General features: G+C 39.9%; 1 protein-coding gene across 6 annotated transcripts in view; it reads left to right on the top strand.

Annotated features, from left to right (window-relative positions):
- The window catches only part of IDE (insulin degrading enzyme), a 121,547-nt gene that overhangs the window by 35,470 nt on the left and 58,424 nt on the right, over nt 1-27,653 (top strand). For all 6 annotated transcript variants that reach the window (XM_033224505.1, XM_033224471.1, XM_033224461.1 and 3 more), the window contains exons 3-5: nt 1,679-1,886; nt 5,075-5,244; nt 23,098-23,220. In XM_033224505.1, the coding sequence (XP_033080396.1) occupies nt 1,679-1,886; nt 5,075-5,244; nt 23,098-23,220 (501 nt within the window). The remainder of the gene's footprint in view (nt 1-1,678; nt 1,887-5,074; nt 5,245-23,097; nt 23,221-27,653) is intronic.

Raw genomic sequence — 27,653 nt, 5'->3', positions numbered from 1 at the left:
CCTCCCAAAGTGCAGAGATTATAGGTGTAAGCCACCGTGCCCAGCCTCGTGTGCACATTTCTTTTTTTTTTTTTTTTTTTGAGACGGAGTTTCACTGTTGTCACCCATGCTGGAGTACAGTGGCGTGATCTCAGCTGACTGCAGCCTCCACCTCCCAGGTTCAAGCGATTCTCCTGCCTCACCCTCCTGAGTAGCTGGGAGTACAGGTGACCGCCGCCACGCCCAGCTAATTTGTGTATTTTTAGTAGAGATGGAGTTTCACCACATTGGCCAGGCTGGTCTCGAACTCCTGACCTCAGGTGATCCACCCACCTCAGCCTCCTAAAGTGTTGGGATTACAGGTATGAGCCACCACGCCCTGCCATGTGCACGTTTCTTACACATTTAACGTTGCTTTAATCAGATTGCTTTTTTTTTTTCCTTTTTCTGTGAGACAGAGTATCAGTCTGTTGCCCAGCCTAGAGTGCAGTGGCACAGTCTCCGCCCACTGCAGCCCCCACCTCCAGGTTCAAGCAATTTACCTACCTCAGCCTCCCTAGTAGCTGGGATTACAGGTGCCCGCCAGCATGCCCAGCTGATTTTTGTTTTTGTTTTTTTTTTTTTTTTTTTTTTTTTGAGGCGGAGTCTCGCTCTGTCGCCCAGACTGGAGTGCAGTGGCGCAATCTCGGCTCACTGCAAGCTCCGCCTCCCGGGTTCACGCCATTCTCCTGCCTCAGCCTCCCGAGTAGCTGGGACTACAGGCGCCCGCCACCTCGCCCGGCTAGTTTTTTGTGTTTTTAGTAGAGACGGTGTTTCACCATGCTAGCCAGGATGGTCTTGATCTCCTGACCTCGTGATCCACCCGTCTCGGCCTCCCAAAGTGCTGGGATTACAGGCTTGAGCCACCGCGCCCGGCCCGATTTTTGTTTTTTTATTAGAGATGAGGTTTTGCCATGTAGGCCAGGCTGATCTCAAACTCCCGACCTTAGGTGATCTGACCACCTCGTCCTCCCGAAGTGCTGGGATTAGGGGTGTGGGCCACTGTGCCCGGCTGGGTTGCTTTTTATATATGTGCACAGTTAGTGGGACAGTGTTTCTTTTTGTCTTCTTTGAAAAGCTTTTAACTCAGTGCCATTTTAGAACTGAGGAAATAAGGTAATATTGAACAAATAACTATTGCCTACCATAATGCTTTGGACTACCAGAGTGATTTGCAAATGTCATCTAATTTGTACTCACACAGCCCTCTTAGATGGGTATATATTGAAGCAATTGAGCCAAGATAGGTAAAGTATTATGCTTACCATTTCACAGCTAGTACAGCTGGTAACCCCCAAATGCATGCTGTTAGCACTGTGCTGTATAGTCTCCTGCAATGAAATCATGACAAGAAAATTCTAGCTCTTAAAACTGTGAGTCCAGCTCTTTCTTCCTGTCCAGGATGTGGTAAAACTAATGTTCGGAGACACTAAGTAACCTGTCCAAAGTTACCAACTAATTAGTGTCAAGAGCAGGCACTAGAAACCAGTCTTCTGACTACTGATTTGCTTTCTAAATAATACCATTTTAGGTAGCTTGTGCTTAACTTTCTCTGATTATGTGGTTGGAGTTGTCATGCTAACAAGAGCTACAAGTCATCTGTACTTACTAGCTTTCAACATAAGACAATGATTTATTATATACGTGTTTTCTCTTTCAGGTTCATTGTCGGATCCTCCACATATTGCTGGCTTAAGTCATTTTTGTGAACATATGCTTTTTTTGGGAACAAAGAAATACCCTAAAGAAAATGAATACAGCCAGTTTCTCAGTGAGCATGCAGGAAGTTCAAATGCCTTTACTAGTGGAGAACATACCAATTACTATTTTGATGTTTCTCATGAACACCTAGAGGGTGCCCTAGACAGGTAATGCAGAATACCCTATGAATTATCCAACTTTGTGTACTTGTCATATTAATAATAACAACAATTGTTATTTCTACAGAGATGGCTTTATAGCTTCATAGTTTAACAAAAGGTATTTTAACCTGTGTTTTCTGAAAAAGAAACAATAAGTGATGTCATATATTTACTGAGTAGTAAAGGAATAATAATGGCATGACTTTAAATGAGTCTTCAGGCCTGCAAAGTATTTTATTGAGGTATAGAATTTTCAGCAGCCCTTTCCATTCTAACTGGTGTTACATATAAAGCATGTGATGAGGACTAACCTGATAGTGTCATTGATCTCTTTTCAGACATACTTCTGTTCCAGAATGCTAAACCTTAAATATTCTCTCCTCATTCATTTCCTTGCTTCTCAAGGATGCTTAGTAGATACAGAACGTTTTGACCTGCTGTTTCAACCATGGGGATATTTTGAAAGTGTTTTCTGGAGCAAGCTCCATTAGGCCAATTTAATTTCTTGGTCAATGTATATATATTTTTTTCTTTAGATGGAGTTTTGCTCTTGTTGCCCAGGCTGGAATGCCATGGCGCAGTCTTGGCTCACTGCAACCTTCGCCTCCCAGGTTCAAGCAATTCTGCCTCAGCCTCCTGAGTAATCGGGATTACAGGCATGTGCCACCATGCCCGGCTAATTTGGTATTTTTAGTAGAGATGGGCTTTCCCCATGTTTGTCAGGCTGGTCTCGAACTCCTGACCTCAGGTGATCCACCCACCTTGGCCTCCCAGAATGCTGGGATTACAGGTGTGAGCCACTGCACCCAGCCTTGGACAATTTTTTTGGGGGGGGGTCAATTTTTTATACAGCTAACAGTTTCTAATTTTTTTGTTACATCAGTGATTTGATTCATTATTTGAAGTGTAACTTATCCTTGGTGAATATTTATAGTTTTCTGTGATGCCAAGGTGTAATTCAGCAACTTTTTGGATCTATAATGAAATTTGACACTTCTAGTCACTGTCAGCTTTATTTGCTTACTTTTAATAATAATTGTTGTATTTTTGAAAAAGCATTATCAAGGCAAGGGCGTGGGTTTACAATATGTACTGGGTCAAAGTAGTCTGTTTCCTACTTATTCTATTTTATGTTTCAGTCTTTAGGCAGCAGCTTTGAGGTATAGTCATCTCTGATATGTATTCCCAGAGGACTTCCATTAATGAGTGCCCTGGGATCATACACTGAATTTCATTTCCTGCTTTACAAATGCTACAGCAGATGTTCATATAGTAGATCTCTGTATGATGGAGGATGTCTGTTACTTGTCTCAAACTAAAAATCCACTTGTATAAGAGGATCATTTAAAAAACTTGATTATACTGTGTCATAACATGACCCTTTTTCTGGGCCTATCCAGCTTTGGTATGTAGCTGTTAGACATTTTTTCCAGCCTCGAGGTATTGGGGTGGATAAAAGATGTTATGTGGCCAGAAATTCTCTGTTTTCATACATCTTTGATTATAGACTCCAGATAGATAGAATTTCCCCTTGTGGTATATATAAAGTACTTAGCACAGTATCATATTTACTTATGCACTTAAAGTAAATAGCAAGTAATGATAATGGCTTCTGTGACAGCTGGACTGTGAGGTGTAGTAATTGAGATGTTTATAGACCCAAGAGTTCCTTAGACCCACTGAATAAAATAGTCCTGTTCAGAGCCTCTGTTCTTAACTTCATCTAAATCAAGTCTTATTCTATAAAATGGGATGTGAAGTTTCTTAAGAATTACTACAGGAATCCTGAGTTAAATTTTTTTTTTTTTTTTTTTGAGACGGAGTCTCGCTCTGCCGCCCAGGCTGGAGTGCTGTGGCCGGATCTCAGCTCACTGCAAGCTCCGCCTCCCGGGTTCACGCCATTCTCCTGCCTCAGCCTCCCGAGTAGCTGGGACTACAGGCGCCCGCCACCTCACCCGGCTAGTTTTTTGTATTTTTTTTAGTAGAGACGGGGTTTCACCGTGTTAGCCAGGATGGTCTCGATCTCCTGACCTCATGATCCGCCCGTCTCGGCCTCCCAAAGTGCTGGGATTACAGGCTTGAGCCACCGCGCCCGGCGAATCCTTAGTTAAATTTAACCTGATATGGAAGAGTTAATTTATTAGCTGTAGGTATCTTTTTTTTTTTTTTTTTTGAGACGGAGTCTCGCTCTGTCACCCAGGCTGGAGTGCAGTGGCCAGACCTCAGCTCACTGCAAGCTCCGCCTCCCGGGTTCACGCCATTCTCCTGCCTCAGCCTCCCGAGTAGCTGGGACTACAGGCGCCGCCACCTCGCCCGGCTAGTTTTTTGTATTTTTAGTAGAGACGGGGTTTCACCATGTTAGCCAGGATGGTCTCGATCTCCTGACCTCGTGATCCGCCCGTCTTGGCCTCCCAAAGTGCTGGGATTACAGGCTTGAGCCACCGCGCCCGGCCTGCTGTAGGTATCTTAAACTTTGGTACTATTATTAAGGAATAGCCTCAAGAAAGGCCTATCGGTTACTTATGTTAAAGTTACATACCGTGTTATTTACTGAATCACTGCTTATTAAAAGTTTATGGACTGTTTCTCTTATAATTTCATCAAAGCCCATAATCATGACTTAGTCAAACTATGTCATACCTCAGGTTTTTCACTGCGTTATGTTTTTTCCTACTAATTCAAGTTTGTTTTTCTACATAAGAAGAAAGAAATATTCAAATTGAGCCTGTTAAAAGTAGGTCACTTGTTTGTCCTAAGGTGCCTGAGTCTTAGTGACATTGCACCTAAAATTTAAGATTGGCCTCAAAAACTATGACCTGCCTTTTTCTTTCTCTTTTTTTTTTTGGAGAATTAACCACATATAACAGTTTTTATAGACATGCCAAATTAAAAATCTTAAATAGACTGCTGTTGTCTCCATAATCTGCCTTTTTTGGTGTTAATTTTTTAAATTTTCACTATTTATTATCTCTGGGGTAGATCAACTCCTCTGCATTTACCTCTGTTCAATATTAGATTTTTCTTCTCTTCCATAGCACTTATTTTATATTCCTTTTTTCTTAGTAGCAACGGTTGTTATGTTTCTGATTCTGCAAAATTTGCATTTCCTATCTAATAAGTTTGAAAAATCTTTTTAAAAGACCATTCTTTTAAAATGACATCTTTCAAGTTTTAATTATGTTTCATACCCTTAGGTTTGCACAGTTTTTTCTGTGCCCCTTGTTCGATGAAAGTTGCAAAGACAGAGAGGTGAATGCAGTTGACTCAGAACATGAGAAGAATGTGATGAATGATGCCTGGAGACTCTTTCAATTGGAAAAAGCTACAGGGAATCCTAAACACCCCTTTAGTAAATTTGGGACAGGTTTGTCAACAGCTGTTTTCCTTGACCTCATTTAAACCCAAGGCCACTGCATAGTATTATATTTTAATGTTTATATAAAATATATTTATGTATATATTTATGTATATAACCCATGGCATATACAGTTCATGGCATATTTTACAATTCAGGATATATTTCAAAATTCCACATTTCTACTGTGGTTCCACATTAGAACCTGTTCAAATAGGGTTCTAAACATTTAAGGAGCAGAGCAGTTAGAGTTGTGAATAGATATTAACCAGCATTCCATATGGAGAAGATAATAGATTCTTTTATTCCGAAGCCTACCTTCCAAAGTACTTTTTTTTGTAAAGGCTCACTATAGTATTGTTGAATCCACTTGTCCTCATTTCCTCCACTTCTGCTAATCCAGATGCATAGCATCTGCTATGGGGTTAGCTCTGTGGGAGACAGGACACTGTAGAAGACACAGAAGATCCCTGCTCTGAAAGTGCTACAGTCTGCTAGAGGGAGATAAGAAGTGGGGATAACAGGAAGTAGAATAAGATAAATGTGGAGACTCTTGACTTTATAATTGTACCTTTTTCTTCAATTTTTCATTAAAAAGTACTTGTTTAAATATTTAAACAGTACAAAAGCATTTAAAGTAAAAATAAAAGCAGAAACACCAAGTCTGTCTATTCTTTATCTATTCCTGCCAGTCCTACTCACCAGAGGTAATCATTGTTAACAGATTGCTTTACTTTTTTTTTTTTTTTTTTTTTTGAGACGGAGTCTCGCTCTGTCTCCCGGGCTGGAGTGCAGTGGCCGGATCTCAGCTCACTGCAAGCTCCGCCTCCCGGGTTTACACCATTCTCCTGCCTCAGCCTCCCGAGTAGCTGGGGCTACAGGCGCCCGCCACCTCGCCCGGCTAGTTTTTTGTATTTTTTAGTAGAGACGGGGTTTCACTGTGTTAGCCAGGATGATCTCCATCTCCTGACCTTGTGATCCACCCGTCTCGGCCTCCCAAAGTGCTGGGATTACAGGCTTGAGCCACCGTGCCCCACCGCTTTACTTTTAAAATACTGTTTTGGGTATTATAAAAGTGTGTAAGAATAATGATAATATATTATTTAGTGTACTTAGAAATTTATGCTTAAAAATTAACTTCTCTATTATGAGAACATGCTTATTTTATAAATTAGTTTTGGGAACTTTTTAAAACCATAAAGACAACTTTAAGTTTGGATATCATTCTAATATATCCAACAGCAGTCAGAGAAATTAGCATAGCTTTACAGAATTAGGAGTTTTCAAAAATTACACTTTGAAGCAGTGACATTATATTCTTTAGAACCGTAGTACTATATTCTTTAGAACCGTAGTACTCGGCACTCAATATTAACATAGTTGCCAAGATGAATAGTATGGTTCTTAGAATGTCTACATAATGCTGAATTTTTTTTTTTTTTTTTTTTTTTTTTTTGAGACGGAGTCTCGCTCTGTCGCCCAGGCTGGAGTGCAGTGGCCGGATCTCAGCTCACTGCAAGCTCCGCCTCCCGGGTTTACGCCATTCTCCTGCCTCAGCCTCCCAAGTAGCTGGGACTACAGGCGCCCGCCACCTCGCCCGGCTAGTTTTTTGTATTTTTTTAGTAGAGACGGGGTTTCACCGTATTAGCCAGGATGGTCTCGATCTCCTGACCTCGTGATCCACCCGTCTCGGCCTCCCAAAGTGCTGGGATTACAGGCTTGAGCCACCGCGCCCGGCCATGCTGAATTTTTTGAGAAGTGATTTTTGTGGAGAATATCAGCATACATGGTATGTCAAGAAGGGAATGTGAGTTTTAAAAAACAAATATCAGGTCAGGCATGGTGGCTCATGCCTGTAACTGCAATACTTTGGAAGACCAAGGTGGGAGGATTGCTTGAGTTCAGGAGTTTGAGACCAGCCTGGGCAACATAGTGAGACACTGTCTCTACAAGAAAATAAAATAATTAGCCAGGCATGGTGGTGTGTGCCTGTAGTCCCTGCTACCTGGGAGGCTGAGGATGGCTTGAGCCAATGAGGTCAACTGCAGTGAGCTGCAATTGAGCCACTGCACTCTAGCCTGGGTGATAGTAAGACCTTGTCTCAAAAAAAAAAAAAAAAAAAAACCAACTTTTTTTTTTGTTTTTTCGAAAACATTACATTCAAATGATTATTTATTTATTTGAGATGGAGTCTGGCTTTTGTCACCGAGGCTGGAGTGCAGTGGCCTGATCTCAGCTCACTGAAACCTCTGCCTCCCAGATTCCAGCAATTCTCCCGCCTCAGCCTTCTGAGTAGCTGGGATTACAGGCGCCTGCCACCACACCCAGCTAATTTGTGTACTTTTAGTAGAGATGGGATTTCGCCATGTTGGTCAGGCTGGTCTTGAAATCCTGACCTCAGGTGATCCGCCCACCTGGCCTCCCAAAGTACTGAATTACAGGCGTGATCCACCGCGCCCGGCGATTATTTGTTTTTTAAAGTAGTCTCTTTGGTATGTTAGATACTTACACAAACAATGCTGCTATTGTGCAGAATATGTTGGAACTCCTCTTTGGGAGTTGCCTTTTTTAAAATAACTTCACTGGTGACAAATTATAATCAGCATAATCAGAAAGCAATTACACATTTTTCCAGAAATAAATCCAGTGAATAAGGTGAGTAATGTTACTTCTGGTCACAAACAAGGAACATTTTTTTTTTCCTATAGAGATGGGATTTCACTATGTTGACCAGGCTGGTCTTGAACTCCTGGCCTCAAGTATTCTTCCTGCCTTAGCCTCCCAAAGTGCTGAGATTACAGGCATGAGTCACCATGTCTGGCCATAAGAACAATCTTAAAATATTCTATAGAAGGATTTCAGGAATGATGGGCAAAGAGATACATTGCATGGCATATCCATATGGGTGAAGTTTCAGGGCATATTTCTTTTTATAGCCTGACAAAGCTAGGCAGTTAGCAAAGTACACGGTAATATAAACAGCTGAGAAACAAGTGAGCCAGACTCAGTACACAGTACAGAAAATGTGATATAAATAATAAGATGTCAAGTTACCTTCTGATTTTAGAGTTATAAACTTACATTGAATTTTTTGGAGTAGAAGTTCTATGTATTTTTTTTTTTTTTTGAGACGGAGTCTTGCTCTGTCGCCCAGGCTGGAGTGCAGTGGCGCAATCTCAGCTCACTGCAAGCTCTGCCTCCCAGGTTCTCGCCATTCTCCTGTCTCAGCCTCCCAAGTAGCTGGGACTACAGGCGCCCGCCACCACGCCCGGCTAATTGTTTGTATTTTTTTTTTTTTTAGTAGAGATGGGGTTTCACCGTGTTAGCCAGGATGGTCTCGATCTCCTGACCTCATGATCCGCCCGCCTCGGCCTCCCAAAGTGCTGGGATTACAGGCGTGAGCCACCGCGCCCGGCCATAGTTGTATGTATTTTTAAGGTCACAGGTACATTTGAAAATTTGATGAAAGCTGTATGCCCTCATCTCAGATATTATGCATATTTAAAACTTTTCAAAAGTGATCCTTGAAGTAGGATCCTTTGTCAGAAATTTATGCTAATGTATGTAGATTGCTTTGGTCTCAGATGTTTTTGTGAATGTGGGCCACTTGGTTCATCAGGGAATTTGTTTTTGTTTTTGTTTTTGTTTTTGTTTTTTTGAGACAGTCTTGCTCTGTTGCCCAGGCTGGAGTACAGTATGGTGATCTTGGCTCACTGCAACCTCTGCCTCTCAGATTCAAGCAATCCTCCTGCCTCAGCCTTCCGAGTAACTGGGATTACAGGCACCCACTACCATGCCCAGCTATTTTTGTATTTTTAGTAGAGGTGGGATTTCCCCATGTTAGCCAGGCTGATCTCAAACTCCTGACCTCAAGTGATCCCCCCGTCTCAGCCTCCCAAAGTGCTGGGATTACAGGCATAAGCCATCATGCCTGGTCTCATCAAGGGATTTTGATTTAAAATAATAATACCAGGAAAAGGTATGTATTTTTGAATGAATAAAAACCACACATTGTATTATCTGTTTTAAGAAAACTTTACAGTAAGATGTTTGTCCCTAACATTTTTCATGCTTCAGAAATAGTATAGATTAGTGGCTTTCAAACTCTTTTTTGTATACAACTCATAGTAAGAAGGACATTTTATTTAGCAATTCAGAGCACATATATGTGTTTGTGTAAGCAGCTGAAACAAAAGTTTTGTGAAACACTATCTTACATCATGGGATATAGTCTGGCACTTTCCGTTATATTCTGTTTTTTGTTTTTTGTTTTTTGTAGAGAATCTCTGGTTTGCTAATATTTTAAATGCATTTAATTACAATATAATGGGTCCTGACCCACAGTTTTAGTAGTCCAAAGTGATAGATAATAAACTCTGAGCATTGGATAAAACACAGCACTCATCCATGAACAAAAATAAACCACAACAATAAACTTTTAAGCTAATTAAAAACTATTGTCAAACATCATGATTAATGGAGGTTTCAGAGGATTTCTGTTGAAAAAATAAGGATGCCCACCATCACTTTTTGTTTGGCTATACTTTCAAGTATTAATCGTTATAGTAAGTCAAGGGGAAAATGTGATTATAAAAGATGGAAAGGAAGCACAACAAACAAAACCTATTTCTTTATTTCTATATGACAGAGTTGCCTCCATAAAAATACTGAAGGAAATCTTCAGATCAGTCATTACAAATAATTAAGCAAGGTTGCCAGAAAGAAGAGAAACACACTAAAATTGCGGTTGTTTTGTTTTGTTTTGTTTTTGAGATGGAGTCTTGCTCTGTCACCCAGGCTGGAGTGCAGTGGTGCGACCTTGGCTCACTGCCACCTCCGTCTCCCAGGTTCAAACAATTCTCCTGTCTCAGCTTCCCAAGTAGTTGGGATTACAGGCGTGAGCCACTGCGCCTGTTCTTGTTCTTGTATCAATAATCAATTACAGGAAAATGCTGGGGTAAAAATTATTTCATTCGCAATATTTAGCAAAGCTGTAAAATACTCAGAAATCCAGTGAAAGAGTTGCAAGAAATATGTAATGGATATAAAAGAATGCCTAAATGGGGAGGTTTATCATGCACATGGATAGTTAAACTCTATAAACACAAATGTAAATATGCCCCAAATTTCTCTAAATTCAGTGCAGTGCCAGTTGAAAGTCCTGTAAGTTTTTTTGAGGGATTTTATAATCTCATTATAAAATTAATAAGAGAGTAAAAGGCCAAGAATAGCTAAGATAATTTTGAAGAACAAGGAAAACTACTTCTACCAGGTACCAAGACTTATTATAAAGTTCTAGTTGTTACAGTATTAGAATTGATGCAGGGGTGCATGAAGATACCAGTAGAACAGATTATAGACCCTGGAAACATCCACAAACATGGAAACTTGATGTAAGGAAGAGGTACATTATAAATGAATGAAAAAAATATAGTTCTTCCTTAGGACTTTCTGTAGACTTTCCATAGACTACAGGCACGTGCCACTGAGTTTGGTTCGCTACAGCTTTTAAAAGAAAATATATGAGAATTTTTTTGATCTTCAGGTAGAAGAAAAATTCTTAAACACACAAAAAAACCCATAAAGATAGACATAAACCATAGGTTTAGAGATAAACTTGACCTCATTGAAATTTAAAATTCTTGTTCAAAAGAGACACAAAAAGCTAGATGTGGTGGTATGTACCTGTAATCCCAGCTTCTCAGGAAGCTGAGGCAGGAGGATGGTTTGCACCCAGGAGTTCAAGACCAGTCTAGGCAACATAGACCCTGTCTTTTTTTTTTTTTTTTTTTTTTTTGGAGACAGTGCCTCACCCTGTTGCCCAGGCTGGAGTGCAGTGGTGCAATCTTGGCACTCTGTAACTTCCTCCTCCTGGGCTCAAATGATCCTCCTACCCCAGCCTCACAAGTAGCTGAGACTACACACACACGCTACAGCACTCAGCTAATTATTTAATCTTTTGTAGAGATGGGGTCTCCCTATATTGCCCAAGCTGATCTCAAACTCCTAGGCTCAAGTGATCCTCCTGCCTCAGCCTCCCAAAGTGCTAGGATTACAGGCATGAACCATCTTGCCCAGCCTCTTAACTTCTCTAAGCCCCAATTTCCTTCCACGTCAGGTTGATGTCAATATTAAATGAGATTGTGCTTGTGAAGCCCATAATAATGTTAAATAAATCATGTTAATAGTATAATACCTGATTGGTAGCTGTGAAAGGACAGTAGGATTCTGAAAACGTCCTTGCCTTGATTCCATATCGATTTTAGGATTTTTTTTTCTATTTCTGTGGAAAATGTCATTGGTATTTTGATAGGGGTTGTATTGAATCTGTAGATATTTGGATAGTATGGAATTTTAACAATATTAGTTCTTCCAGCCCGTGAACACAGGATATCTTTCCTTTTTGTGTATGCCCTCTTTAATTTCTCTCATTAGTATTTTATAGTTTTCATTGTAGAGATCTTTTACTTTTTTCTTGTTTTTCTGAGATGGAGTCCCACTCTTTTGCCCAGGCTGGAGTGCAGTGGCTCCATCTCAGCTCACTGCAACCTCCACCTCTTGGGTTCAAGTAATTCTGCCTCAGCCTCCCAAGTAACTGGGATTATAGGCTTGCACCACCACGCCCAGCTGATTTTTGTATTTTTAGTAGAGACGAGGTTTCACATGTTGGCCAGACTGGTCTCAAACTTCTGAGCTCAAATGATCCGCCTACCTTGGCCTCCCAAAGTTCTGGGATTACAGGTGTGAGCCACTGCGTCCAGGCTGATATCTTTTACTTTTTTGGTTCAATTTGTTCTTAGAGGGGGTGTGTGTGTGTGTGTGTTTTGTGTTTTTTGTGTGTGTTTTTTGTTTTTTTGTAGCTATTATAAATGGGATTGCTTTCTTGATTTGTTTTTTTTTTTTTTTTTTTTCCTTTTTTCCTCTCCAGATTGTTCACTGTTGGCATATAGAAATGCCACTGATTTTGGTATGCTGACTTTTGTATCCTGCAACTTTACTAAATTCATTTATCAGTTCTAACAGGTGTTTTTGGTAGTCTTTAGGTTTTTCTAAATATAAGATTATGTTGTCTACAAACAATGACAGTTTGACTTCTTTCTTTACATTTTAGATGCCCTTTATGTCTTGTCTAATGGCTCTGGCTAGGACTTCCAGTACTATGCTGTATAAAGTGGTAAAAGTGGGGATGCTTGTCTTCTTCAGATCTTAGAGCAAAGGCTTTCAATTTTTTGCTGTTCCATGTGATATTAGCTCTGAGTTTGTCATATATGGCCTTTATTGTTTTGACATATGTTCCTTCTGTACCCAGTGTGTTGAGAATGTTTATCGTGAAGGGATGTTGAATTTTGTCAAATGCCTTTTTCAGCTTATGGTGTTTGTCCTTGATTCTGTTACTATGATGTGTCATGTTTTTGTTTTATTTTGTTTTGATACAGTCTCACTCTGTTGCCCAGGCTGGAGGGCAGTGGTGCAGTCTCGGCTTACTGCAACCTCTACCTCCCGGGTTCGAGTGATTCTCTTGCTTCAGCCTCCCCAGTAGCTGGGATTACAGGCACATGCCTGGCTAATTTTTGTATTTTTAGTAGAGACTGGGTTTTGCCATGTTGGCCAGGCTGATCTGGAACTCCTGATCTCAAGTGATCCACCCGCCTCGGCCTCCCAAAGTGCTGGGATTACAGGCATGAGCCATTACACCTGGCCCTGTGATGTATCATGTTTATTGATTTGTATATATTTGTATATATTTTGTGTTTGTTTGTTTGTTTGTTTGAGGTGGAGTCTCACTCTTTCGCCCAGGCTAGAGTACAGTGGTGCCATCTCGGCTCACTGCAAACTTCCACCTTCTGTGTTCAAGCGATTCTGCTGCCTCAGCCTTTCAAGAAGCTGGGATTGCAGCACCCACCTCCACATTTGGTTAATTTTTATATTTTTAGTAGAGACAGGGTTTTACTATGTTGGCCAGGCTGATCTCAAACTTCTGACCTTAGGTGATCCACCTGCCTTGGCCTCCCAAAGTGCTGGGATTATAGGCGGGAGACACTGTGCCCAGCCTGATATGTATATGTTGAACCATCTTTGCATCCCTGAGATGAATCCCGCTTGATCATGTTGAATGATACATATATATATTTATATTTTTCTTTCCTTTTTTTTTTTTTTTTGAGGTAGAGTCTCGCTCTGTCACCCAGGCTGGAGTGCAGTGGTGTAATCTCGGCTTACTGCAACCTCCACCTCCCAGGTTCAAGCAGTTCTGCCTCAGCCTCCCAAGTAGCTAGGATTACATGCCTGCCACCATGCCTGGCTAATTTATGAATGATATTTTTACTATGTTATTGAATTCAGTTGGTGTCCACTTTGGCTTTTTCTCTTCATTATTCACATATGCCTTTAGTTTCATAGTTCCTGATAAATTGGAAGCCATTTTTCTGCCCTATTTTGTTTTTTTGTTTGCCTCTTCATGGAATTAAAGTAGGAACAGTTGAATATTTACAAGTAGGTTTAGAATAGGAAAAGGAAAAACTTAGTTCTGGCTATGCCTGACTGATCTGTTTCTCCAAACATAACTCTGCCGACACTGTGGGAGCAACTGGGTTTAGTCAGCTGGGAGGGAAATAAAAGAAGGAGGTCAAAGAGTAGGTGGGAGCATTGAAACAGGTACTCCTTCATGTATAGGTAGAAGGAAAGGCAAAGTAGAAGACAAGAATATAGAGGGTGGGGCTGTATTTTAGGTGTGGGTGACTTTTTTTTTTTTTTTTTTTTGAGACTGAATCTTACTCTTGTCGCCCACGCTGGAGTGACATTGCATGATCTTGGCTCACTGCAACCTCCACCTCCTAGGTTTAAGTGGTTATCATGTCTCAGTCACCCAAGTTGCTGGGATTATAGGCGCATACCACAACGCCCAGCTAATTTTTTTTTTTTTAAGTAGAGACAGGGGTTTCACCATGTTGGCCAGGCTGCTCTCGAACTCCTGACGTCAGGTGATTTGCCCACCTTGGGCTCCCAAAGTGCTAGGATTATGGTGTGAGCCACTGCACCCAGCCAGTGAAAAGAAAGAAAATTTCTTTTATTTTCTTTTTTCTTTTCTTTTCTTTCTTTCAGACAGGGTTTCCTTCTGTCATTCAGGCTGGGGTACAGTCACATAATCTCGGCTCACTGCAGCCTTCATTTCCTGGGTTCAAACGATTCTCCTGCCTCAGCCTCTAGAGTAGCTGGGATTACAGGCATGTGCTGTCACACCTGGCTAGTTTTTGTATTTTTATTAGAGACAGGGTTTCACCATGTTGCCCAGGCTAGTCTCAAACTCCTGAGCTCAAGTGATCTCTCTGACTCCGCTGCTATTTACTCTAGTATGCTTATTGCAAGTTCATAGGATTATAAATATAAATGAGCCTGAATTTTGTCTCTCTCAGTTGAAAAGTAATTTTTTTAGTCCCCCTACATGTGAAGTGCATTCGAAAATGCAAAGAAGTGTAACCAATGTCGTTGCACTCAAGGTGCTGAAAGTTTAGTTGGAGAAGCAAGGCAAACCCACGATTTCATTGAGTGTAATTTTAGCTTTGATTTTCCAGGATCATCATCTCTCCTTTTTCTTCCTCCTTTTTCTTACTAATTTTTATTGAGTGCTGTGCTAAGCACTTTACGTGGATTATTTAATTTCTAATAATTCTCACAGTAACCCCAGTAGGTAGATGCTCTTATTTCCGTCTTACATACGTGTAGATTAAGACTTAAGATAATTAAATTGCCTAGGGTCCCTCAGCTTTTAAGTGCTGGAGTCAGGATCTGAGTCCAGATTTGGAGCTTTTAAACACTATTCTATTTTGCCTGTTTTAGTGTTGCCCAGAATTTAATTCTCCAGGATCTTAGTGGAGATGCAGTTTCACTTCTCCTGAAGTATAGATAAGATTTCCTTAAGCAGAAGGAAGAGCCATTCAAGGGGAAAAAGAAAAGGAACTAATATTTATTGTATTTGACTAATGTTTTAGTCTTGCAGGGAGTACAGAGAGGAGAGCGATAGGGCGGTAGTGGAACTCTCTGTATAGGTTATGGATTTCAATTATCAAGTCAGTCTGAACTCAAAGCCTATGTTCTTCATGATAATAATTAGGTTGACCCCCAAAACCATGACATGAAGAAAAGACCAAGGAGTGAGCCTGGTTTCTTTTGGAGAACTTGAGTTAGGATAGTTTGAGTATAACAAAGGATGCCTTTGCATAGAGAAATAGGAAGGAATAGAATAAAAAAATAGAACCAAATAAAATTGTGGAATATGAGCCAGAGGGTAGTTCAGTGACTCCTGATCCTGTGGTAAAGACAATAACACACCAAATCAGACTCTAATACAAGTTCAATTACTTTTTTCTCTCTTCCCTCCCACCCTTATTTCCTCTTTCTTTCCCTTCACCATTTTTTTTTGTGAAGAATTTAAAACATACACAAAAGTACACAAAATACTATAATGACCCTATGTGTGCATTACATTTCCATTTACCCTTTTGTATTATTTTGAAGAGGTTCTAGATATCATTTTGCTCATAAATATTTCAGTATATATCTCTAAAACATAACAGTTCATTTTTAAAAACATAAAAATACCATTATTGTTACCATTATTATCAAATATCCAGTTAGTGTTCAAATTTCTAGTGTTCTTATAAAAATCATAATTTTTAAAGTTTATTTGAATCAGAGTCCAAATAAGGCTCAAGTATTAGTGACTGTTTGATATGTCCTTTATTATTATTATTATTTTAATTTTTGTAGAGACAGGATCTCACTATGTTGTCCAGGCTGGTCTTGAAATCCTAGCTCCACGCGATTCTCCCACTTTGACCACCCAAAGTGCTAGGACCCCAAAGTGAGCCACCCAAAGTGAGCCACCACACCAGTCTGATGTCTTTTAAGTCTCTTTTTAGCTTATAAGTTCATCCTTCATCTCTTCCTCTGCTCCTTCCCCTCACTCCCCTCTTGGAATTTATTTATTGAATAATCAGGTTGTTTGTTTTATCGAACTTCTCATAGCCTAGATTTTTTTTTTTACTGCACCCCTAACAATGTAGTTTAACAAGTTCCTCTGTCTTCTCTATTTCTACAAATTGGCAGTTGGATATAGAGGTTTGATCAAATTTATGTTTGACTTTTTGACAAGGCACCTTCATAGGTGGTGATGTATTTTTCCATTGGGCATACAATGTCTGGTCATTTATTTATGATGTTGCAAACATTGATTCTCAGTGCATCACCTCCCTAATTTTGTTTTTTCTAATGCTAATTCTATTATTCCATCTATTTTGGTTAATTTGAGTACTACTGTAAAATCTCTTTTTCTACTATTTGGCTAGTCAGTGGTACAGTTACTATAGGAAAGGCAGGATAAATGCTTTTATTCCATTCCATTTATTGACCAGTTTTGAAAATAATGAATTGGTTCGTCAGCATCCTTCAAGGTGACTAATTTGTTTTTTTGAGTGTATCACATAAACTCATGGATATAAAAACATTTCATATATTTTAGTCCATGTAATCATTTATTGTTCCCTAAGCTTTTCCATGGATTTTGTTACCTTTTTACCCTCACTGGGATATGTGTCTACAGAAAACTAGAAATTTACTGAAAACAAGAGCTGGGCCAATCAAGTGTAGGAATGTTTTCTGATGGCGTTTAAGAGGTTTTTGCTTAAAATTCCCTCTAATAACTCATATCTTGTGCTTGCATATACTTAGCTGCAGAAGAATTGTCATTTTAAATTTTGTGAGAAAATTCACATATATTAAAAGGCTTTAGTCTCTCATTTCCAGGATTTTTAGAAGATTGCTATAGCAAGAAGAAAAGACTTTTTAAAAAGTTTATAATAATTCCAACTAACTAGCTATATGTATGTTAGCCTAACTTTCAGGATCTTGGATTTTCAGAGAACGTATAAAATTAAATGGGTTATAACTATAAAGTTGACCTTTCCTGAGAACATACTATTGGAGAAACCTCTGGTTTCTAAGACATTTCTAAAACTTAAAACTCATTCCTTCTCAGAATAAGAAATATATTGCTGACTTTAGAATTTTCCAGGAAAATAAATTTTATTCCCTCGAAAATCAGCATTCATATACATTAGTACTGAGTTTGTAAGCTTTATTTATTCTTTTTTTTTTTTTTTTTTTTTTTGAGGTGGAGTCTCGCTCTGTCGCCCGGACTGGAGTGCAGTGGCCGGATCTCAGCTCACTGCAAGCTCCGCCTCCCGGGTTCACGCCATTCGCCTGCCTCAGCCTCCCGTGTAGCTGGGACTACAGGCGCCGCCACCTCGCCCGGCTAGTTTTTTTTTTTTTGTATTTTTAGTAGAGACGGGGTTTCACCGTGTTAGCCAGGATGGTCTCGATCTCCTGACCTCGTGATCCGCCCGTCTCGGCCTCCCGAAGTGCTGGGATTACAGGCTTGAGCCACCGCGCCCGGCCAAGCTTTATTTATTCTAAACAGAATTGAAAATAAAATAAAAGTTGTTAAAATGAAAATATAAAGTAGCACTTACTGGATTTTACAATTTACCAACCCTTCTTCACATCCATTATTACATTTCTTAGGCTTCACAAAACCCCATGTTAATACTGTGTAATTATTGTCTGATAGATGCTATGCTGAACCTTAACATGGATTATTTATTTATTTATGAGATGGAGTCTTGCTCTGTCGCCCAGACTGGAGTGCAATGGCTTGATTTCGGCTCACTGCAGCCTCCACCTCTCGGGTTGAAGCGATTCTCCTGACTTGGCCTCCCCGAGTAGCTGGAACTACAGGTGACTGCCACCATGCCTGGCTAAGTTTTGTATTTTTAGTAGAGACGGGGTTTCTCCGTATTGGCCATGCTGGTCTCAAACTCCTGACCTCCAATGATCCGCCTGCCTCAGCCTCCTGAAGTGTTGGGATTACAGGTGTCAGCCACTGAGCCCAGCAGATTATTTATATTTTAATTCTCACAGCAATCCTGTGAGGTTGGTTCTCTTACTATTCCCATTTATGAATAAGTAAAACTGAGGTGTAAGAGAGGTTAAGAAACCTGCCTGTGTCTCACAGCTAGGAAATGAAGGAGAGTCAGGGATTGAGCCCTTCCTTGCTCTTGCCAACTGGACAAATATCCAAATTATCCCTATTTTACAGATGAAATAAATGACCCCTTGGAGATATTTGGAGACTTTTCCAGGGTTTCTAATTAGCACATGATGGAGTCAGGACAAGAATCCCTGAATTCCTAAATGCCAAGGCAGTGTTCTCTCCTAGCAGGCCTGGAGTGGAAGGGTCCCAGTAGGTGAGCAACCCTGATCCTCCATAATTAGGGCAGTATGTGTCTAGAGACTAAACTGGTATTTATTATCCCAGTCTTATTCACGTTGTTCTCCATACATGGATTCTTAGTTGTTGGGGGGCAGTAATCTGGACCGTTTACTCAGCTTCTAGCCACAATCTGTTTTTTTCCTTGGTGAGTACATCTTTTTATTTAATAATCCACTCAGAAGCCAAGAGTCCTTCCTACAATTCAAATTGTAACAGCAGTAGCTACTGTTTGTTATTTTCTATTGTTTATTCATTAAGTATTATGTTAAATACTTCAGTATTTTAACAGATGTATGATGTAGTTGTCATACAAAGAGGTAGGTACACAGACATTTGCCATATCATTCCCTGTCACACTGCTTAAAGAAAGAGAATGTTACAAATGCACTTTGAGCATCCGGTGTACACTTCAATTGCATTTTCCTCCCTGCTCCTGAGAGATAACCACTATCTTCTTTAATGATTATCATTTCCATGTGTATAGTTTTATATGTTTTTATGTTTCATAGAAATAGTATTTTATTGTATGTAATCTCTGCTGCTTGTATTTTTTCATTCAACATTTTGTTTTGTAAGACTTGTCCATTATTGATGACTATTCCTCTGATAATTTTTGTATTTTATTGCTCTTTGAAAAATTCACTGAATGACTGTACCACTATTTATCCATTTTCCTGTTAGTGAAACAGTGTTACTATGGAATTCTTGTACATGTCTCCTTGTACGCAGACTTCTCTGGATACATATATCCAGGAGTGGAATTACTATGTAGTAGGATATGGACATCTTCAAATTGACTAGATTGTTTCCTGTAGCGGTTGATCCAAGATGCACTCCCTCAGGCAGTGTCTGAGTTCTCATTCTCTGCATACTAAACAACAGTTGGTGTCATAAGACTTTAACATTTTTGTTAAGTAATAGTCTTACGCTTTTTTTACATGTATTTTTCTTACTATGTACTATAAGTCCACTAATGTCAGTTTAGGAGATTGAGCCAAAGAGAAGTCAAGTAACTTGTTCAAGGCTATGCAGTCAGAAGATATCTGGCCCCAGGAGAATCAATTGAACCTTGGAGGTGGAGGTTGCAGTGAGCCGAGATGGCAATGTAAAGCACTAAGGAGCTTAAGCAAAACTTCCTCTGGAACTGTGGCTTTTAGAATCTTCATTTAGTAGAAAAGAAAGGCATCATCAATACTCAAATTTCACCTTGATATGAGAGAACTTCAAACATTCTCCAGCGAAAGGCCTTTTTTTTTTTTTCCCTAAGGAGTTAGGACTATGGGTATGCATCTAAGAGCATCTGGACCCCTCAGGTAGAGTGAGAGAATGTCTCAGGACCTCTCTGGGCAGTAAAGCAGAACTAGGTCTTATTTATTTGTTTATTTATTTATTTATCTATCAGTCAATCAGATGGAGTCTCACTCTGTCACCCAGGCTGAAGTGCAGTGGTGCGATCTTGGCTCACTGCAGTCTCTGCCTCCTGGTTTCAAGTGATTCTCATGCCTCAGCCTCCTGAGTAGCTGGGATGATAGGCATGCCACTGTATTTGCCAGGCTGGTCTTGAACTCCTGGCCTCAAGTGATGCGCCTGCCTTGGCCTCCCAAAGCGCTGGGATTACAGGCATGATTCACTGTGCCCAGCTTGAGCTCGTCTTCAGTGAGAAATTGAGAGGACTAATTAAGAACCTGGAACCAACTTGGACAACATAGACCCTGGTTCTACCAAAAAAATAAAAAAATAAGTGGACGTGATGGCACATGCTTGTGGTCCCAGCTACTCTGGAGGCTGAGGTAGAAGGATCTTGAGCCCAGGAGGTCGAGGCTGTAGTGAGCTGTGATTATACCACTGCAGTCTAGCCTGGGCAACAGAGTAAGACCCTACCTTAAAAACAAGAACAACCTGGAAACTTGGGTGATAAGCTACATCTACTGAGTATGAAAGTATGTGATTACTTTGTGACTAGGAAAAAGTTAATGAGTTAAGATTAAGGTTACTTGCTAGGCTGTTTCTTGCACATTTTCTCTTCACTGGATCTGTTAAGTATTCTGGGACATGAATCTTTCTTGTGCTGTGCTTACTGAGCTGAAGACTCAGTTTGAGAGCGCCATCTGGTGGCTTTCGGTAGACATCCAATTTCATGAAAGAGGGACTTTCCCAGTGCCCTTGTATCAGATATTATAAAAACACAAGAAAAAAAAAATTAAACCACATCAAGAACATACTCTACCATAGTTTTATCTCTGCAGAAGAAAGACAGGATCTTACTTAGTAGTGTAAGTAGAACCAATAATAAAAGTTATTGTGCCAGGATCTTAGGATATTTCCGGTCAAGATGCCATTTTGGAGAGACACCGATCATTGGAATTTCATCTTCCAGTCCCTAATTTGCAAAGTATTATTTAGAGAATTTGACTATTTGTTTTTGACTTACATATTTTACCCTACTTGAATTAGTTATTAAGATTTCATGAGAGCTGTTAGTGGTTCACTACATACATCACTGGAGAGTTATAAAAATAGCATTGTATCCTTTTTTTAACCAGTCTAGGTCACATCTGTGAGAATTCACATCACAAATTTAATGCTTTGGCCCAAAATAGTGAATTTCTTTCCACAAGTAACTTGGCAAGTTCCAAAAAAATCCCTTAGTGACTCTGTTCAATTAATTATGGAGTACATAGAGAATTGAAAATTAAAATAAGCACGAATGGAGGCCATGTGGATCTTACTTTGTCTTTTAAGCGCTCATAATACTATCTCATAGGGATTTTAAGAAGTGGAAATATAGATACAGATATAGACATATTTTTTTGAAACAGTCTCACTCTTGCCCAGGAGTGCTGTAGTGCGATCTTGGCTCACTGCCACCTCCGCCTCCCAGGTTCAAGTGATTCTCATCCCTCAGCCTCCCGAGTAGCTGAGACTACAGGCGCCCACCACCATGCCTGGCTAATTTTTTAATTTTTAATAGGGGGTTTCACCATGTTGGCCAGGCTGGTCTTGAACTCCTGACCTCAGGTGATGCACCCATCTTGGCCTCCCAAAGTGCTGAGATTACAGGTGAGAGCCACTCTGCCCAGCAAATAAGTATAATTTTTTTTCTTTTGCGACAGAGTTTCCCTCTTGTTGCCTAGGCTGGAGTGCAATGGTGCGATCCCGGCTCCGCGCTATCTCGGCTCACTCCAACTTCTGCCTCCTGGGTTCAAGTAATTATCCCGCCTCAGCCTCCCAAGTAGCTGGGATTACAGGCATGCGCCACGACACCTGGCTAATTTTGTATTTTTTTATTAGAGACGGGGTTTCTCCATGTTGGTCAGGCTGGTCTTGAACTCCCGACCTCAGGCGATCCGCCCGCCTCAGCCTTCCAAAGTGCTTGGATTATAGGCGTGAGCCACCGTACCTGGCCAAAAGTATAATTTTTTTTTTTTTTTGAGACGGAGTCTCGCTCTATCGCCCAGGCTGGAGTGCAGTGGCCGGATCACAGCTCACTGCAAGCTCCGCCTCCCGGGTTTACGCCATTCTGCTGCCTCAGCCTCCCGAGTAGCTGGGACTACATTAGCTGGGACTACAGGCGCCCGCCACCTCACCTGGCTAGTTTTTTGTATTTTTTAGTAGAGACAAGGTTTCACTGTGTTAGCCAGGATGGTCTTGATCTCCTGACCTCGTGATCCGCCAGCCTCGGCCTCCCAAAGTGCTGGGATTACAGGCTTGAGCCACCGCGCCCGGCCAAAAGTATAATTTTTATAAGACACTTTTAGGCCAGGCTTGGTGGCTCAGGCCTGCAATCTCAGCACTTTGGGAGGCCGAGGCGGGCAGATCACCTGAGGTCTGGAGTTCAAGACCAGCCTGACCAACATGGAGAAACCCCGTCTCTACTAAAAATACAAAATTAGGCGTTGTGGCGCATGCCTGTAATCCCAGCTACTAGAGAGGCTGAGGCAGGAGAATCACTTCAACCTGGGAGGTGGAGGTTGGGGTGAGCCAAGATCGTGCCATTGCACTCCAGCCTGGGCAACAAAGGCGAAATTCTGTCTCAAGAAAAAAAAAAAAAAAAAAAGGGCACGGTGGCTCCCAGCACTTTGGGAGCCAAGACAGGCGGATCACGAGGTCAGGAGATGGAGACCATCCTGGCTAACGCAGTGAAACCCCGTCTCTACATTAGCAGGGCGTGGTGGCGGGTGCCTGCAGTCCCAGCTACTCAGGGGGCTGAGGCAGGAGAATGGCGAGAACCCAGGAGGCGGAGCTTGCAGTGAGCCGAGATCGCGCCACTGCACTCCAGCCTGAGCGACAAAGCAAGACTCCGTATCAAAAAAAAAAAGACACTTTTAATTGCGTAGAGAAGACTATAGTTTAAAACGTTGCTGGTTTGTACTATGTTATCCTGTTTATTCACTTAACATTCAAATAAATTTGAGTTATTATGTGTATTAAAACTATTTTTAAAGTTCATCTTAAGGAATATCAGTGATAATTACAAAACTTTAAACGTCCACATATTTTGCTTTTTCTAAAAAATGCCTTTTCTTCACTTCCAGGAAACAAATATACTCTGGAGACTAGACCAAACCAAGAAGGCATTGATGTAAGACAAGAGCTACTGAAATTCCATTCTACTTACTATTCATCCAACTTAATGGCTGTTTGTGTTTTAGGTCGAGGTAAGAACCCTTACAATTTTTTATAGAGTTGGATAATGTAAGTTTTTCATATTGGCTTTTTCACAGTATTAGAAGATGGATATAAGATAGAGGTACTTATTTGTTCAGAGTCTTTTGAAAATGATCTACTTGTTAGAGAATACGTAGGTGGGGATTTTTATGTTTAAATCATTGTGTTCCCCAAAGAAGTTTAAGTGGAGATCTGAAAAGAATACAAATTACTACAGTAATAGGTGCTCTAAGCATATAAAAGCAAAGCAAGCCCAGCCTGGGCACCATAGTAAGATCCTGTCTCTACCAAAAAAATTTTTTTCTAAATTAGCGAGATGTGGTAGTCTGCACCTATAGTTCTAGCTGCTAGGGAGGCTGAAGGAGGAAGATCCCTTGAGCCCAGTAGTTAAAGGCTGCAGTGGGCTGTGATCACACCACTGCACTCCAGCCTGGGTGGCAGAGAGAGATCCCATGTTAAAAAAACACACACACACACAAAAAGGACAAAGATTGGCAGATTTGACCTTATAACAATTCAAAAAACTGGGGAAAAAAAAATAACAGATGATGATAAACTTGGGAGACCATTTGGAATGTAAACAACTGTTTGATTTTTAAAATGCAAATTAACTACTAACATTGTTTCCTGCTGTTTTTAAGTAATACCCACTGCAAATGGTGTTGCTTTTTTGTATTGGTAATGGTGGTTATCAGTTGCTCTAGTCTTCTGGAGGGCAGTTTAACAATATCAGTCTTAAAAGTAAATATGCATTTTTACTTTTAAAAATGCAATCTCAGGAAATAATCAGAGTTCAAATAGGAGATATAAAAGGATGTTTCTGTCAGTATAGTATATATTAGTAAAAATTTAGCAATCTAAATGTTAATAGGAAATTTGCTAAATACTGATTTTATCATTGTAAAATAGAATATCTTATAGAAAAATAGCATTTCTTATTCTGCTTTCCATCTTACTTGCTTTTTCTTTATAGTATTTATTAATGCTTCAGGTATTAAATATTTGTGTGTTTTTGTTGTCCACCCTAGCAAAATGTAAATTACTTGAGAGTAGAAACTGTTTTGTTCACTGCTTTATCCTTAGTACCTGAGCTTGTGCTTGGTGCTTGGCACATCATAGGTAAATGTATATTGAATGAATAAACAGTTTTATGACAGCATTTTAATACCATGGGAAGAAGATATTCTTAATATATTCTCATATATATGAATATATATTCTTATATATGCATATATAAATATAACAAAACATTTTTAATTAATACATGTATATTATATATAATAATATATTGTATATTTTTTAGTGTTCTTAATATATTAAAGAGAAAACAAAAGCTGTTTACAAAAACATATGCTATATGGTCCCATTTGGGGATTTATTAAAAATTCTAAGACATATCCCTCCCCCCAAATTTTTTAAAACTCTAATAGGGACCAGGCGCAGTGGCCCACACCTGTATTTCCAGCACTTTGGAAGGCCGAGGCAGGTGGATCACTTGTGGTCAGGAGTTTGAGACCAGTCCGGCCAACATGGTGAAACCCCATCTCTACTAAAAATATAAAAATTAACCAGGCATGGTGGCATGCACCTGTAATCCCAGTTACTTGGGAGGCTAAGGCAGGAGAATCGCTTGAACCTGGGAGGTGGAGCCTGCAGTGAGCCAAGATTGTGCCACTGCACTACAGCTTGGGCAACAGAGTGAGACTCTGTCTCAAACAAACAACAACAAAAAACACTAAAAACTCTAATATCCCATATATGGTGTAGGTGAAAGACAAAATGGAAAAGCATGTACTAGAAATTTGATAATGTTGTATAGTAGTTAAGAACTCACAGTTCACAGTCCAACAACCTGGCTTTTCATTCCAAATATACCACTTACTTAGCTGTGTGGCTGTGAGCTAACAAACTTACTTCAGTTTTTCAAACTTCAGTTTTCACATTTGTAAAGTGGTGGGTGGTACCTTGTACCTGTTGTGAGGTTTAATTGAGATAATAAAAAGTGTTTAGCATGGTGTATGGCACATAGCAAATGCTCCATAAATGGTGGTAGCCACTCTAGCATCTTTATAATCATGAAATTATGGTAACTTTTGTTACCATAATTTAGCTTTTGTTTCTAAGTTTTCTACTGTTGGCAAATGTGACTTTTATAGTTAGAAAATAAACTATTTTTTAAGTTGGTAGCAAGAACCAGGGTGTAAAATGGGTTCAGGGAGAGAGGACAGTAAAAAAAAGCATACTCTGTAATGCTATGTGCTTGCTTCAGGTAGGTGGGTTTAGAATGTTAAAATATCACTTGCTGTTTAGAACCCAGTCCTGGGAATAGGTGCCTAAGCTGTTTTTTTTTTTTTAAATCTATGTTGTATTTGAGATTAAACACATGATTTCAGTAAGCATTTAATGGGCAAGTGACAATAGCAATAGATGAATCAAACCTGAGCCCTGTCCTCAGAATGTTCTTGGTTTAGTGGAAATGACAGAATAAGCATCTAAAAAATAAAGTGTCTCAGTTCCCTGATCCATACACATCACTCTCCCATTGTGACTGACTTCCTGTGCTGAACCTGAGAGAGATGTCTTTATAGTACAGAGGTATGAGGAGGAAACTGGATCTCTTAGAGGATTAAAAGATAATCCACTCCTTCTTTTGGCTGGAGGAGAGAGGAAGAGTAACCATGTGGAAGGATCTCTGTCACAAGGGTACAAAGAGAAGTTTTTCTTTTCTTGCCTGAAGCTGTTTCTCTAGCTGTGGCAGCACTAACTGCCTGAACACTTGCCACATAGGTAATCATCAAGTGCAGACACTAAGGTTGCCAAACCTTGATGATATGAAGGTGAGTGGGACTCAGTTCCCTGATCTCTGGGGAGCTCACAGTTTAGTGGGGTAGATAGACTGTGCTATAGTGTTTAGCTCCCTTACCTTTAAAAAGTGACACTGTGAATTTATGCTTTTAGGGTAGAAATATGCAAGAAGAAAGAATCACCTGGTAGAACCTTGCTCAGGGTGTTGCTGTCACCAGCACTGCAGGCCCACAAACCTTTATTAACTGCTCACCTTGTTTCAAGTCATATGTCCCATCTGCAAAAAGATGTCTCTGACATCTCTTGCTACAATATTCCCTCTGCATTCCTAAATTCACTTGTCATATAACAAGCAGCCACTGGTCTGCCTTTTATTTGGCTCTGGACATTTTGGAGTCCATCATACATGTCAAAAAATTGAGGCAAAAGTAGGTATATTTTATAAATAAAATGCAAATGCCTACACTTAAAGGCACAAAAGAGAATTTTACACCATATAAAGGCAGCTCTCAAATAGTCATTTAGTACTCCTGAGAATTCATGGAAAAGTTCCAAATGGGTCACAGAATATCAAGGCAAGATTCTTACTTGATTCAAATGCTTACTGATAGTAACAGGTTATGAATGTTTATACCATTTACAAATAACCTGTTTTTGAGGAGACAGAATCAAGATGAGAGGTTATCTTGTTTATAAAAAGGTAGGTTTTGGCCGGACACGGTGGCTCACATCTGTAAATCCAGCACTTCGGGAGGCTGAGGTTGGCAGATCACTTGAGCTCAGGAGTTTGAGACCAGCCTAGGCAACATGATGAAACCCTGTCTCTATTAAAAATACAAAAAACTAACAGGGCATGGTGGTGCACACCTGTAATCCCAGCTACTGGGGAGGCTGAGGCACGAGAATCACTTGAACCTGGGAGGCGGAGGTTGCAGTTAGCTGGCATCGTGCCACTGCACTCCAGCCTGTGCAACAGAGCAAGACCTTACCTCAAAAAAAAAAAAAAAAAAAGATAGGTTTTTTTTATACTCCTTTCTTTTTAGGATAATAGTAATTTGTACAAATGGAAAAAATTTAATTCCACACAGAAAGGTATAAAATAAAAAGCAAGCTGTTCTTTATTCCATCCTATGACTGCTGTGCCCTCTTCTAAAACACCTAACTCATTTCTTGTTATACTTCCAAAAGTAGAATTTTGCTAATATCATATATATACACACACACATATATAAAATGTGCATTTTGGAGTCCTTCATACATGTCAAAAAATTGAAGTAAAAACAGGCATATTTTATAAACAAAATGCAAATGCTCACATTTAAAGGCACAAAAGATAATTTTATACCATAGAAGGAAATTCTTTATGTATAAGGTGAATGTTATACGCTGCTAGTAGTTCAGTATATATGCCTGTTGATAATCAGTCATTTTTCCAAATGCAATTAATTATTGTTTCTAATATTTGTTTTAATTTTATTATACTTGTGAAATAATATTGTGAATAATACTTGTGAATAATTTTTTAAAATAGAGAGAGATCGGTGTGAGGTGTAATCATTTTCACATTTTCCTTTCAGTGGTACTGAAACTTTTCAGGAGATCCTAAGATTTTAAGCTC

The sequence above is a fragment of the Trachypithecus francoisi genome, unplaced genomic scaffold (genome assembly GCF_009764315.1).
Source record: "Trachypithecus francoisi isolate TF-2019V2 unplaced genomic scaffold, Tfra_2.0 Contig01436, whole genome shotgun sequence".
Taxonomy (NCBI): Eukaryota; Metazoa; Chordata; class Mammalia; order Primates; family Cercopithecidae; genus Trachypithecus; species Trachypithecus francoisi.
Note: the sequence above shows the minus strand (reverse complement) of the source record. Positions and strands in the feature narration are given on the sequence as shown.